This window comes from Rhineura floridana, chromosome 1 (genome assembly GCF_030035675.1).
Source record: "Rhineura floridana isolate rRhiFlo1 chromosome 1, rRhiFlo1.hap2, whole genome shotgun sequence".
Taxonomy (NCBI): domain Eukaryota; kingdom Metazoa; phylum Chordata; class Lepidosauria; order Squamata; family Rhineuridae; genus Rhineura; species Rhineura floridana.
The window spans coordinates 188,406,888-188,422,879 of record NC_084480.1 but is presented as its reverse complement, the minus strand read 5'-3'; the positions used below and the strand labels follow the sequence as shown (position 1 = coordinate 188,422,879).

At 41.6% G+C, this 15,992-nt stretch overlaps 1 protein-coding gene across 6 annotated transcripts in view; it reads right to left on the bottom strand.

The window, feature by feature from the left end:
- The window catches only part of TRIO (trio Rho guanine nucleotide exchange factor), a 279,134-nt gene that overhangs the window by 150,090 nt on the left and 113,052 nt on the right, over nt 1–15,992 (bottom strand). For all 6 annotated transcript variants that reach the window (XM_061589413.1, XM_061589410.1, XM_061589377.1 and 3 more), the window contains 2 exons: nt 8,323–8,445; nt 6,013–6,204 (listed from right to left, as the gene is read on the bottom strand). In XM_061589413.1, the coding sequence (XP_061445397.1) occupies nt 6,013–6,204; nt 8,323–8,445 (315 nt within the window). The remainder of the gene's footprint in view (nt 1–6,012; nt 6,205–8,322; nt 8,446–15,992) is intronic.

Genomic DNA, 15,992 nt, shown 5'->3' with positions numbered 1-15,992 from the left:
ATTTGGGTTGCTCTTATAACTGTTGTGAGGAAGAGGGGCTGTAGCTGAGACACAGCATTTTACTTAAGGCCATGAAAGGTAATCTTGGCTGAACAGAGAACTGAACTGGGATCTTTTAAGCTTATGCTTTTATTCAGTACTGTGCTGCCTGTAAGATAACCTACTTTGGCTAGAAGTCTCTCTTTTCACAAATGGAGCTACAATGCCAATACCAGAATTTGATCACTGAGCACATCATCCCCATTTTGCCTTGTATATGGGGACTATGATTAGTGAAGAGCCTAAGAAGAGCAGAGGCACTGACGTAAGGCTCAACATCTTCCATAACTTCATAGCATTAATTAGGAAATGCAATGATAAGAGTATTAGCAACTCTCACCTCAGAGTTCCCTCTGTGTATTTTTGTTGCTTTGCACTGAAAAAAGCAGGTTTGTATATAGCTTCTGGGGAGTGAAAACACTGTTTGTCCTGAATTATTGAACTAGTATTTAAGAAGCTCTTGGGGAGCATAAACCTATTTCTTTTGATAGTGTTTAGCTCAGTCTGTTCTCCTCAGTATTCATAATGCCATACTTCCATGGTATGAAACTACAGCTTGGAGAGGAATGTCTTCCTCTCCACTGGCAAGGGTAGAATTCAACCTCTCATTATCTTGTGATAGCCAGTGATGAACATGCAGGTGTAAGCCAGCCCCAAGTGTCAACAGTTCTTCATGGCCTTCGGCCAAGGCCTTCACACAATCCCTGCCATTTCTCAGAACCTTTCACTACAGAAGAAACTGAACTTGTGTACAAAATACATGCTCTGATACGCTCAGCTCTTCTTCTTCTGCGAGGATGCTCCTCACACAGCACCCAAGCATCAATGGGAAACTACTGCGCAAGATTATTCTTGTTGGATCAGATCAAAGGTCAGTTCTAGTCCAACTTCCTGTTTCAAACAGTGGCCAGCCATATTCCTCCAGGAAGCACATAGTAAAGGCATAAAAATAATGTCCTTCATCTGTTTGACACCAGTATCTGGTATTTTGCACTGATGAATGGATGAATAGCTATATCAGGGTTAATAACCATTGATATTCTTAATCATAATTAATTTGTCCAATTCTTTCCTAACGTAGCCCCCATCACATTTTGTGGTAGTTAATTCTGTTAGTTCAAGTTTATTGAGAGTACAGAAACATTCAAATTCCAAAAACAAATTTTTCATTTTGTACAATAAGGGGAGAAGAAATTAAAGACACAGGAAAACTTGCTAATAATAAATTGTACATTATTAAAAATTTGAATAAGATTAGAAGAAAATTAAAACCACCAGTACCCCAAATTGTGTAGGCCATTCAGCATTGGGTGAAATACGCTTTTGTCTATCCCAAAGCTACTATCAAATTCATTGTGTATGATTGACACAAACACAGAAAATGTGGAAAGAAAATAAAATGATAAACTTGTACTAGCTTTCCACAATGAAGGTTCTCTTTTCAAGACTGCAAAACTTCAGACTCTTGGAAAATGCCAAGACAGGTCTCTAATCTTCCAATCTAGTCAGGTCTTTTACAGAAAAATGCAGGAAGACAATTATACCAACAATCAAGAAAGTAGCTGACACTGTCTCTAAAAAGTACAGGCACTTTGACACAAGAAGTATTTGGACACTAACCTCACAAGCCACTGTGGAGTGCGGTATGTTAAGTGCCATACAAAAATGTTCATACGCTACCCCTTAAGGTCCATCTTTGAAATCTGTATTCCCACACTTTCACAAAGAGTTGACAGAGTTGATTTGTTCCCTGCACTTTGGCACTGCTACACAAACACCTGGCCGGCCCTCATTCCAGTTTTTCCCATCACAGGAAAGGGAGTTATTTAAATGCACATTTGTATGGCTGACAGTCAAAACATTACGAGCGAAGACACATGTAGACATTACTCAAAGCACCTTTTGAACACCACCCTCCTCCCCTGCCCTCTTCAACATTGCATTATTCAGTGAATGTTGATAAGCTGCACTCTGGGAAATGGCCTAAGGTTTTGACTGTCTTTAATTCCTGCACTGGGGTTTTGATCTAAGCAACTGTTGCTGTAAACAAGACTCATTTCTACTCATCTGAAGTCTCTTGCCCAGCTCTTAACTACAGGCACAAGGCAGAGCCAGACATCGTGCAGAATGCTCAGTTCATGATCTATTTGAGCAATGGAGCTGAAGGAATAACAATCCACAAAGGTCAAGGTTTTGTTTTTTGTTTTGTTTTAAATCAGCTTGTGAGCCTTCTAACAAAAATGCTTTAAAAGTTTGCCTCTAGGCTGCAATTTGGGGTTATTTAGTATTCAACCAAAATTAATGTAAGTAGGAAGGTACAGTCAAGCCCACCTTCCATTATCTCAACTTCTGGGGTAGGGATGTAGGGGCTCTGCTGACATTACCACTTCGAAAAGCACAGATTTGCCTCAAACATTTGGGGATAGTGTCCTCTATTAATCTGGCTTGTTGCCAATCTGGGCACTTCTTACTATCACATGCAAATGGAAACTATGAACAATATCCTAGGTTGGTGCAAAGAAATCACTATCCCCTCTAATTAGCAAGGTGCAAAGTGCTATCTTTCACAATGGCACAAATGGGTGTAATCACCTTTCTTACAACAACCCTCCATAGAACAACACTATCAAAAAGCATAAAGCAGTAAGAATAAAGCTACTTCAGTTATATGGTGTTTTTCGTAAATGCTCAAAGCAGTTCATACACATTACCTCAGCTCAGCACAACACAACACTGTATGGATGATGACCGGTTATTTATTAAGCCATTACATCTGGATCCCATCTCTCCTCCATAAAGCTTAAAGCAGCATTGGGTTGTCCCATATTATCCTCACCATCACCTTGAGAGGCTGAGACAGACAGACTGGTCCCAGATCCCTTTGTGAGCTTCACGGCTAAATAGAGATTCAAACCTAGGTTTCCCTGATCCAACTCCAACACACTAATTCCAGCTATCACACCCTCTGAGAGCTTGCTAAAAACACTATCATAGAGTTACTCACATTAAATTATAGTTGTATAGCCTGTAGATTGGATAGACTATTTCGTTAATACATCATGGAATATTATCATAACTGAGAAGAAATACATACAGAGAAATTGTGTGTGGGGGGGAGGATTGAAGTCAGAGTACATTTCTCTGCATTGAGCAGCATCGGGGAAGCTTGGCGCCATTCCAATACATCTGTGCCGACTTCCCAAAGTTTATGAATCACATCTAATTGTATCCTCTATCAAAGCCTTTTCCCATTTTTACTCAAGTGGGACATCTTAAAGTTTTGTTTAAGATCCTTCTGTCAGGTGACCTTCATCATGCTGCGAGCTTCCTTCATCATGCCACGAGCTCCCTTCATCAATGCCTTCCTGCCAGAATTAGTTGCAAGTTCTTGCAAAACGAAAGACTTTCTACTTTAGCTGCTACTGAAGCCCAGCTTTTCTCTCCCAAGACTGTAGGACTATATGGACATGCATTCATGCGCATGCATAAATACATAAAGATAAATATTGCTAGCATAAAATCAAGTATCAAGTTAAGCTCTTATCTCAAAAGAATACCATAGGTCTAAAGCAAGGGGGAGAGATTTATGTTCCTTTTGGTTTATATTGATTTTCAAAAGGAGGGCCTCCACTGTATTGACCAACATGTCTCTGTGTTACTCAACTACTTTTGCACAAGGCACAGGTTTATGGCTGGTTCATATGTGCATGTTTATCACCTGACTACACCAATAAGTAATTAGCATATCTAAATGAACCATACTAGAACCAACAGCAAATATGAAGCTTCCACATTATCTCTCATTCCAAATGGAAACACATGGAGTCAAGTGTAAATAAATTGTAGAGAAATGAAGTGATTATACATGCAACTTGCAAGGCAGTCTTGAAAAAATAGGGCTTTCTCCATTACCATTTAGCCTGAGGAGTTCTGTATCAGCTGACATGGACACACATTGTAGCTGGTCCACGCTTGGAGGCAGTATATACCTTTGAATACTATTTGTTGAGGAATAAATGCAGCCTGCTAGTTAAGCTGTACAGGGTCATTTGGCTAGCGTTGTTGGAAACCAAATCTTGGACTAAATGGAACTTTGGCCAGATCTAACAGGGCCTTATTTAGGTAAAGGTATTATTTTACTGTCCCTTCTGAATTTTATTCTAACAGAGGAACAAAGCTATATTAAGGGCACCTTAATCTTACCTTATAAGGTTTATATTGTAGCTCTCAGTTATAATGCACACACAATTCTTCCTTGAATTTGGACTGTGGTGTCTCCTAGCCTTGGCAGCTGATCATTTCCTCCTGAACATATGACTGAGCATCCCCCAAAGTAGAGATTGCCATTCATGAGTAACAGAAAGTTAGATTGCACTTGCTGGTGCAAGCAAATCTAGCAATGCTACACTTGAGAGAAAATAGAAGCCATTCTGATTCAGAGCCAAACTTGCCATTTGTGGGTTACATCAACAGTAGGGGTGAGAACATGACAGACAGGAAGTTGCTATATAATGAGGTAAGAGAAAGTAGCTTAAAGTGCCACGGGGAAGCACATTAATTTTGAAAATGGCCTAACTTGCAAGTCAGAGACACAAGGGGCGTATGAACAATGATTTTGTTCCTGGAAAAAGGAAGGTGCATTTTTATCAATACAGTGACCTCATGCTTAATGCTACTGAAAGCAACTGACTTTGGAGTTTAATAACACAGAGGAAATTTTTCACTTAAGCAGAGCCAGCCCTGTTATTAGGCAGAGTAAGGCAGCTGCCTCAGGCAGATGATGGGGAGCTGGGAGTGGAGGCAAGGTGTTGGTGGGGGGACAGAACTGTGTGAGCCACATGACATGCCCCCAAAGTTATTCTGCTTTCCTAGGTATGGTGGGAGATGCCATCCTGTCACCAGCCCTGAAGTAAGATTCAACTTTCAGTCCAGCTGACCTCTGTACATGGAATGAGGGAGATCTTGGCTTTCGCCTCAGGCAAAAAATTTCATGGATCAGTCCTGCACTTAAGATTCATCTCATACATAGAAGACAGACACATATACACTACAAATTTAATGCAGTTCAAAATTAGGTTAACTCTCATGGCTTCCACATACCTCAAATTGTAGCAATTGTAGTTTTTAATGAGCATGCTAAGAACAGTTCTATTTATTAAAATATTTTTAGGCTGCTTTTCAGCATAAATACCCTCAAAAGGCAGCTTGAAAATACATAATATGCAATGCAAATATAACAAACAGACGCAGCAAAACAAAAGCACCTATTTTGCTAGCTCCAACATCTTGAGAGCTGTTGACAACAAGGGCTGAGCCCTTAGAAGCAAACAGCCACGCTGGTACTGTGAGCAGGGCCACACTCTTCCTTTGCCGAAAGTCTTCCCTCTTCCCTGCCAGAATTAGGATCGGAGATCAGGGAGAACTATGGAAGCAGCCTCAGATCACGTTTTCAAAAGTTGGTTAAAGGGTAACCCTGGTTAAAGGTGGCAAAAGATACTGGAGCCAGAGGAGGATAAGGGGAGTATAGTCCCACAACTCTCAACCTTCTATTGCATGATTTGCCTTTAAAAACTGCTGCATGTTTGTTTTTAATTGTTACTGGCTTTGCCTGTTACTTGGTCTTTGGTTGCATTTTTGTCTTGGTTTTAGGTTGAACTTTTGTCTTATTTTGTACTGAGTCCATTCTGCAAAAGACATCTTGCATACTATTGTAGGAAGGTGGGGTATAAGTTCATAATAATAAACAATAATAAAAGATGCCTAGCTCCAGGAAATAAGACTTAAGCCCAGGACCAGCACAAGCCACTAAGGCACACTAACAGAGGAGGGGACCCACCAGATGACAAATTGTAAGGACCCCTTCAACCTTGGAGCCATCCTTGTTCAAGCAAGCTTGAAACTGGTTTAAATTTGTGGTTACTAAGCACAGTCTTTAGAACTGTTACTGGCTTTTATTCTCTGTTGTTTACTTACCTCTTTAACATGCGTGTGAAAAGATACAGACATGTCCAAGAGGATCTTGCGTTGCTCTACACGCCGAACAAAATCTTGTATCCGGTCTTCCAGCTGATGTGCCGCTTGATAAATTTCTTCAGGGTCACACTCTCCCGTCTGCGCCAGCTGCTCGGCTGCTTCGAGCAACTTGTCTGCATTGGTATACGTATTCTACAAAAAAAGCAAGGTGTGGGGGGAAGATTATGGTAAAGGGAAATTTCTGAAAGAGTTTAAGATGCCCCATCACCTCACAACACTTCCATAGGAGGAGAGTTCACAGTTTGCAAACAGCAGCAGGCGCCTCATCCACTGAGCTTTGTCGTTTTGCTTTAATATGGACATTGCTCACTTTGTTCAATCCTTTCAAATTCTGGCACTGAATTCTGTTGGTCTGACCCACCACATGGCACAGCAACTTTTCATTTAAAGTGCTTGTGGTTCCTATTGCTTTTTAGTTGCTTGTTTTGATATTTATTTGGTTTTTATACGGCTTAAAATATTTATACAATTTTATTCTGCTGATATTTTTATATTGCGGCTGTATGGATCGAAATGTCCTTTACTATGTTGTGAGTTGTCTTGGAAAGCTTAATGCTGAAAGGTGGCCTAGAAATAAAGATAAATAAACTAACAAGCATCACTATGGCAGACCAATGTATCAGGTACTGCAGAGAACATAGACACTACTAGGCCCAGAGAACTAAGAATCCACTGACAGCTGTTTTCAAAGTGAATGAATGCCTGTGTGAATTCTGCACAGGACACATAATCCAATACATTTTCCCTCTTGAAAATCAGGCATGAAGGAACTCCAGAACTGGCTCAGTTCCTAGCAAAATCCAAGGCCCTATACTTGAAACACAAACAATTCTGATTAAACTCAACAGACTACAAAATTAAAGCTCCATCTTAACAAAGATCATAGGTGGTTTACAATTCTCCATGTTTCGCTAGGTCGCTTGCAATGCTGTTAACCATAGCTTTTCGCTAGCATGTGAACTGCGAACTATAATGAACAGTTCCCACACAAGCCAGGATTCACAAGCCAACTTTAAAATCATGGCCAACAGCAACCTCCTGGTTTGTTTCTGCACTCATGCAAGGGGGGAGGGGGAGTGAATTGAAAGCAAAGGGCCTGCACACAATTAAGGTGCTTGCAGAGACTGCTTGGAATAAACTTAAAATCGCCCCCCCCCACTGGGTTCTAAACTGATTCATAACTTACCAACCCCAATCCATAAGACCCACTGAACTTCAGTAGTGTCATGGCAAATTCAGAAATGCAGGGTCCCTTCATGATAGCCATTCCTCCTTTTCCACTTTTCCTTGTCTCCCTTGCTCACCCTGACTTCTTGCAAGTCCACACCCCACTGCAACAGACATCCCTTGAAGCCAAACAGCATGAAAGGGGAAGCTATGGGTTAGCTCCTGAGAAGAGTCTTCTCAGTGGCTGACTCACCTCATTTCACTCGGATTAACTCCAATCAGCACAAAAGGACAAGAGCTTTTTCCATGGCCAACACACTCCCTTTTCTTGCTGATTGGCTCATACATAGAGACCTGTCTGGGACCCTTCTCCCAAAAAAGTAACAGGTCTACAACCCCGGGTGACTACACTCCTGCTGAACTCCTTGCCCCGTTAGCCTCTTAAGTCACTAGTCTGCTCTCCACAGCACCTTTCTCCTCTTCCTCCGCAGCAGGAAGAGAGCCACGGAGGACTCCTTCCCTCTCTTCTTGGCAGCACTTGGAACAGTCTTGGGGCACGTACTATTCACAGGATGCCCAACGATTTTGGGCTATGTCAGTCAGTCACTTTGTGAAAACTGCATGCCCCAAAGCTCCTGGAGTGCTTCCATGTGCTCAGGGCAATGGAGAGGAAGATGGAGAGACAGAGGGAGATCCCTAGCACTTTGCCTCTACAGTAGCAGTCAGATAAATGGCTGACTGGCAGAGAAGGAGGTCTTTTCCGGCTCAAGAGTTTAATTAGAAAAGATCTTGAGGCAGGTGCAGGGGGACTCATTATGCTCACCTTGTATTTAATGAAAGTATCCCAAGTTGCTGAGCCTCAGTATGCTGAACTGAGGAGTTAAAAATTTCAGCAACTTTACTGGGAGGCATCTACCCGGTCTCATCTCATAAGCTGCACAACCAAGAAGCGATTATTATCCTTTGCATGATGTATTAGCCAAAATTCCAACCTATTCCATTTTTTAAACAAGGCTCTTATTGCATCATTTTATAAACTAAGTTTCAACCAACTAAGATGAAGTGCTGAAGTATGTGACCTACCTGTGCCACTTCTTCAAAGTCTTCATGGCGTTTCTGCAGTGCTCTGGCTCGGTGCAACGATTTACCAACCCCTGTGTGTTTGCTAAGGAAAGCTTCTCCATGGTTTTCAATCCAATCCAGCACCTTCAAGAAAACATCAATATGAAGAAGTTCCAATTATATGCTTACAGAGTGGCTCAAACGGCTTCTACTGATGCTTTAACCAACAGGATAGACCAATTTAAGTCATAATAAACTTCTCCATTGTATATATATAGGTAGCCATTGCCATTGTTTCAGCAGTGGGGTGGCATGTTCGCGATACGCTTCCAGACCAACCGCAAGGGTAGCCCCACCAACCATACACACACACACGGCTGGTGGGGCTACCCTTGAGGTTGGTCCGGAAACTCCAGCTAGTAAAAAATGTGTCAGCGAGACTGCTCTCTTTAATATGTTTTTAAACCTTTAAAAAAAAATAATAGATGTTTTTAAAGCTTTTACCTGGGCTCCTACTGGGAGAAAGGGCAGGATATAAATCAAATAAATAAATAAATAAATAAATATCAAAACACAAAGAATAGCCAAATAAAAACCTCGTGATTATTAAAACTCCCAGCTCAGATTAATACTGGCTCAGGGCCACTGCAGGTTAAAAAAAAAACACTGCACAGAGGCTACATTAAAAACTGTTGAAACACTGGTTGACTACACAAGGCCACTTGTTCACCACACAAGCTTGTGGCAATTCCCCCAGCCAAAGCCGGCAATTATATGAAAAAGTCCCTCAGTGTCTATAGCATGCCACTATGTAAGAATTGGCCACACAGAGACTGCCTTGGAGAGGGGTGCTATTTAAAATGGCAGCTGCCTTGTGTGTGCACCAGACCTCAGACTGTCAAGTCTCCAAAGGAGGCGTTCCTTCTGAAGGGGTTGTGAACTAAGCAAGCAAAATACTTCCAATAGGGCTAGGTTTCACTTGCACTGCTAGAGAATCCTGCTGAATCAGAGCAAAGACTCACCTCGTCTAGCAATCTTTTTTGTCACAGTAGCCAGCCAGATGCTTTTGGAAAGCTGGGAAGCAGGGCATGAGGGCAACGATCCTCAACCAACATTCCCACTCCACAAAGCAACAGGCATTCAGAGCTAAACTCTCTCTGAATATGGAGGTTCCATTACCTGTCATGGCTAACAGCAACTGACAGATCAACCCTCCATGAATTTATCTAATCCTTTTTAAAAGCCACCTAAGCCAGTGCCCCTCATCACATCTTATGGCAACAAATTCCATAAGTTTGTTATGTATTATGTAAAGATGTACTTCCTTATATCTGTCCTAAATATATTGTTGATGAATGCAGTTGGGCAATCCAGATTTTTCATTTTATGAATGAGGTAAGGCTGGGCGACGGCAAAACAGAACCTACATCTACCTTCGCCACTTCATGTAGACTTGCCTATGGAATTCTTTTCCCAGAGATTTGAATTTGACACCAACCTTGACTTCTTTTAAGCAAGCCCTAATGACTTTTCTTTTTCAGTTTGCATTTGGTTAAGACCTGGCTGGTTGTGATATTATTTATTTATTTATTTGCCAATTTGTAACCCGCTTTCGTTCACAGAATTCAAAGCGGCGAACAACAGTATAGTCTCATACAATGTAAATAAACTCATAAAATCAGTTAACATATCCATTAAAATCAATTAAAATGAACATTAAATGAAATAGTGCCATTTACATATTAAAAGCCTGGCGAAATAAAAACATTTTAACATGTCGACGAAAATCTAAGAGGGAGTTAGAAAGCCGTATCTCAAGTGGAAGGGCATTCCACATACTAGGGGCTATCACTGAAAAGGCTCTGTTCCTAGTGCTCGCTTGACAGATGGTAAAAGCTGAAGGAATAGTTAAAGTGCATTCAGCAGTGGATCTCAGTGGGCGGTGGGATGTATGCGATTGGATAAGTAAAGTGGTGCCAAATTATGTAGAGCTTTAAAAGTTAGAACTAACAATTTAAATTGGTTACGAAATATAATAGGAAGCCAGTGCAGATGGTATAAAAGTGGTGTGGTGTGCACTCGAGGGCCAGCTCCTGTAACCAAGGAATGGGTCCCTTCTAAGGGATCGTTTCCCTCTTCCTCAGCTGGATGCTCTCCTTCCCCGAGACCATCGTTCTCCATGATAGCAGGAGAGCTATCATCGTTGGAGTGGGACACAGCTATAACGTCCCTGAAGGCCTCCTCCACACACCTCTCTGCCTCTCTCAGCTTTTCCAGGTCCGCCACCTTGGCCTCAAGAAAATGAAGTCATTCCCGGAGAGCCAGGAGCTCATTGCACCGAGAGCACACCCACGACTTCTGTCCAACAGGCAGATAGTCGTACATGCTTAGGAACGGCAGATTGGATACAGGGTGAAAGCTGTCACAGAGAGTGGCATTAAGGGACGGTTTTTTAAGTAAAGGTGTTATAATTGCTTGTTTCAGATAATCAGGTAGGTGGCCTTGTTGGAGTGATGAGTTGACTATCACGCATAGCCAATTTGCCAATTCAACTCTAGATGTTTTTATAAGCCAGGAGGGACATGGATCGAATAGACATGTCATAGGGTTCATTCCATTAAGGAATTTAGGGATATCCTCTGGTTGGATCAGTTGAAAGGTTGTATAAAGAGAAGAATAAACCGTGTCAAACATGGGATCACTAGAACCTGTTACTTTATTGGCGTCTAATGAGAGACGAATCTGATTAACCTTGTTCTCAAAAAATGTGGCAAATTCTTGACAACGAGCCTGTGAGGGAAGTATACCAGAATCAGGCTGTGTCGGATGGAGTAAGCCATTAACTATCCTATAAAGCTCTTTTGAATGATTCCCGGCTGAGGTGATAGCAGCCGAATAAAAAGTTTTTTGGGCGGCATGTCTTGCAGAGGCATAAGTTTTTGCCAATTTCTTAGCATCAGCTCGATCCGAAAGACATAATGATTATATGTGATTCTATTTTGGGAAGAAGGCCTGGCTTATACTGTTTTTATCTGCTACTGTTCTGTTCTGTATTTATTGAGTTAATTTACATACTGATTTAATGATTATTGAATAATGTTGTTGTATTTGCCAAGCTGGTGCCCTCCAGATGCTTTGGTCTAAAACTACCATTAGCCCCAGTCACCATGGCTGTGCTGCACGGGGCTGATTGGAGTTGTAGTCTGTTTTATTGTAAGAGCCTAACAGGCAGTATAGAAGTAATTTCAATGAATAAATCAAATATATTTTCCCCAGAAACTGAAAAATCCCCAAACGTGCAAGGAATCTCAAATACACAGATGTCCCTGCAGCATGAGAGCTGGATCTATGTGACAGCAGCAAAAATGGCAGTCATAGGTTTACGGCCATTGCTTCCCCACCATCTTCCAATGGCACCAAGCTTAAAGGAAAACACTCCACAGAACCCAGATAATTTCAAAGAAAATAACCATCAAACCAGTCCTATATACAATAATTCAAAGCATTCAGTACAGGCAAGGCTGCTTCACTGTCATTTGACAAGTGACCCTTCCCTTCCCTTTTCAGCAATGGGATCCTCTGCCTCATCACACTGATTCCAGGTATATAGCAAAATTCTTGCTCACTTGAAGATCTTCTGAGGAAGAACTTTGTCCTCTGAGATAAAGGGATCTTGGAAGTATACTTGGCAGTACTAGGCCAAATTTGCATATTTTGTTGATTTATATAAAATGTCACTATTATGTCCAAGACACATCCATTTACTTGTTTGTTTTGTTGTTGTTGCCTACATTGAGGGGTAGTTTGCTGTACAACATTAAACTAAAACCATGGTTTTCCAACTTTGTCTTGAGGAAACCTTGGGTTTCCAAAAGCTTATAAGAGTTCCAGAATAAGGAGATCAGTAATGATGGGCAATTTTTCCTGAAAGGAAGTTCACCCGTCATCCCAATCTACTCTCCTATGATGCACAAAGTGCCATTCGAGATGCATTCACAGTTCTCACAGAGCAATGGCAGGGCTGAACAGGCCTTGCCAGGAAGTATCCCATGAGATCTGTGTGCACCCCAGGATCTTCCCAGGAATCTTTTGCAAAATCAGATTCCGTGGCCTATATGCAAAGGCTCTTTGGCAGACAAGTTCATAAAGAAAAGGTTCCCTGTAGGCATAGCATTTGAAAACCAGTGAAATTAAGTAAAATATTTGTATTCTATTCTGCTTTCTATGCCTAACCATCAAATGTAGGATTTTAATTGTACCATCAAGCAAGAACTCTGCTTTCAATGCATGTTAGGCCCCAATTCTTTTATGAATCAGAATCTAGCCAAAATCTAGCCAGAAACTAAACATTCTGGGATTCGTAGCCAACATACACATCACTATACTATTCCAATTAAGAGCATAACAAAAGCAAGATGTTCCTTCTTCCACAAATTCTCTACAGATGCATCATACTGGCAAGCTCCAATGCAACTGAAGAGCTCTTCCTTAAAAGCAAAGCTTAATTCAAGCCTGTCCAACTAATATTTTCAGGAACTGCATGTAATGTAAGAGCCAACTTCCACCCTGGAGACTGCAAACACAGTGAAGCCTCATTCATCAGACATTCCACTTCTGCTTATATTAGTCAGAGATATTATACAGCCTTCAGGCAAATATTCATTCTACAGATTCCTCCTTGGTTCACTATAGCAAAAGCCTCAAGCATCAGCCAGAAGTTCAACCATTGTTCAAATGAGTGAGTGAGTGAGTGAGTGAGAGAGAGAGAGAGAGAGAGAGAGAGAGAGAGAGAGAGAGAGAGAGAGAGAGAGAGAGAGAGAGAGAATGCTGCAGATCTGTGAAGAAGGAAGAAAGCAGTTCTGACAGAAGAAAAGTCTTCAAACATTTCACTGTGATGCTGAGTTACACATGCCATTTTGTATGATGACTCAAAAAGACCGGTGTAGTTGTAAAGCACCTGACCTCTCTATTATGGTTAAGAGATCAGAAGTGTATGGTTGGGTCATGTGGGCTTCCCCCTCATGCAGAAATTCCCACTGGCCTTTTAATCACTGTTAAGGTTGCTGTTGGCATAATCAGAACTTCATAACCAACCAACATTGTTCAGAGATTATGAGGAGCGGGTCTGTCTGTACTGCTTCAAAATTCTTCCAACTAAGAATTCCCCACTGCTTCCAAAAGCAAACAAACAAAAAACCCAGATGTCATTTTTATGTGTGTATATGTTGTTGCTATTAGCATTTTCAGCAGCTTGCTCAACAGATATTGGAATTTATATTTAGTTTCCTAAGCCACACTAGCTGTCCAACATCTTGATCACTACAAGCCAGATTACATCACTTGCTTAGAGACAAGACAGCAGAAAACCCCATTGTGAAATGAAGTTTGTTAATCCTGTACAATTTAAGCTTGAACTGTTTTGTATATTATTTCACATTGTTGTTGTTTCCTAATGTAGGGCCCTGACTGCAGAAACAGATATTTTTGAAAACAAGGAAAAACTATAGTGCTTTAAAGCTAGATCCGCAAGGACTGCTGCATCTCCATCACACACACCCTGAACATGCAGCCTATCTGTAATCATTGAGGACAGAGATGGATGACAGAAGGCATGAAACTTCCTTATGGCCACTCTGACCACTGGCCCATGTAGTCCAATTTTTCCTCCTCTGATAGGCAGCAGCTCTTCAAGTTCTCAGGCAAGTCTTTTCCAGCCCTGGTACCCGAGATCTGATTTGATCAGATGCAACAGTGAGACAAAGGAAAACAATGGGCAATATTAAATGCTAGTCAGTGGGCATGACTTTCTTTGGTTCATGAATTTCAATTTTCTACTCTGAGGAGGACTTAGCTGAATGCAACCCAATGCTTCTATCACACCACCTTTAACTCTGTTATGCACAACACTGCCTCTAACTCGTGTACATTCTAAAGAAGTGCTTATCCAAGAGATTGGCAAAATTAACCTCATTTTTATAGTTATAAAGCTTTTTATCATAAAGACAGCACCTCAAAATCTAACTAGAAAAATGGGTTTATTCAGACATCACACCAAACCTTGGGTTGTGCTAATCACAGTTTAGAAACATATAGAAAAGCCATCATTTTGAGTTGCTCATTTGATTTCTTTCCCATCCACATTCTAGTCTCCAGGTACAATGGCACTGAGAAGCAGAACTATAATTTCCGTCACACCAAACCATTGTTTGCAAAACCATTTCAAACTATGAATTCTGATTCTGGTTTGCCTGTTAATCACAAACGATGGGTTTTAACTCCATACAAGACATAATCTTCCCTAATGACCGTTGGTATGAAATCTGAACTGAGCCATTCTGCTTTGTGCATAAAAGCATGGAACGGTAGAGGCTTATTCTACAGCATTTTCTTGTCTGTCTGGACTTGGACTGCCTTCAAGTCGATGCCGACTTATGGCGACCCTATGAATAGGGTTTTCATGGTAAGTGGTATTCAGAGGGGGTTTACCATTGCCTTCCTCTGAGGCTGAGAGGCAGTGACTGGCCCAAGGTCACCCAGTGAGCTTCATGCCTATGTGGGGATTCGAACCCTGGTCTCCCAGGTTATAGTCCAACACTCTAACCACTGTACCACACTGGCTCTCCCCTGTGGCTCTGTCTAGTAAGATTTAATCTCATTTCCTCCTCCAGCAAAGGAGTGAAGTGTTACCTCTGCTTCCTGGAATATGTGCAACAAGTATGGGTGCCCTTCGCATTGCACAGTAGCACAGGATGTACTTCAGCATGGTGCAATTCAATGTTGCAGGGGCACATATATGAACACAACAATGTGGATCTGATCACATGGCACTGTTACCAAACTATTTAAAAGACAGAGAGAGGGAGGGAGGAACCGTGGCAAATGGGTCAAATCTGTACTTTTAGCAGTGTGTTGTTCCCCCCCCCCCAATTCAATGGGGGTGAAACACCCTCTAGTCTAGTTCTGTACATGTGTCCTGGGCTTGCATGCCGTCCTCTGCATGTAAGGGAAGAGAATATAAGCTTCTGTTCATGGTTTGTGACAAACTGTTAGTTTATACAAACCATATCTTCTTTACAAACCAAGCTCCTCCATATTTTAAAAATCTAGAATAGGAATTCAGTCTGTTGTGAATGAGGCAATACTCCTCTTAAATATGGTGATCTAGACCAGCTTTGCACCTGGATGCTCAGGCAGCAGCTGTAGCCAGGCCAGTGTTCACCAAGCTTAGGTCGGTGCGCCACCTGCATCTGTGCCTGATCAGGACAGATCTGGCAATGAATGATGAGCATGACTTCATTACACTGAGACACTATTATTGCAACACTATTATTGCATGAACAGTATTCAGAAACTGCATTTGGTCCAGAGTGCAGCAATAAGAATGCTGGTGGGTATTCACTTAATGGGATCTTATTACACCTGTCCCGCAAGAACTGCACTGGTTACCATTTTGTTTCCAGACGCAACAGTGATGAACTTTAAAGCCAAAATAGTTAAGATCCAAGATACCTGGGGTCCAGGTATGAGAGGAGGCAGTCCCTAAGACAAGACAGAGAGGCCCCTCACTATGTCCTATGTTGGAATCTCAGCTGATGGGAATGACAGTAAAGGCCTTTTCTATGAATGCAGCTAAATTGTGGAACTCTTTGCCTCATGAGGCTCCATTGGCCTTGTATCTTAAAGTGTTTTTT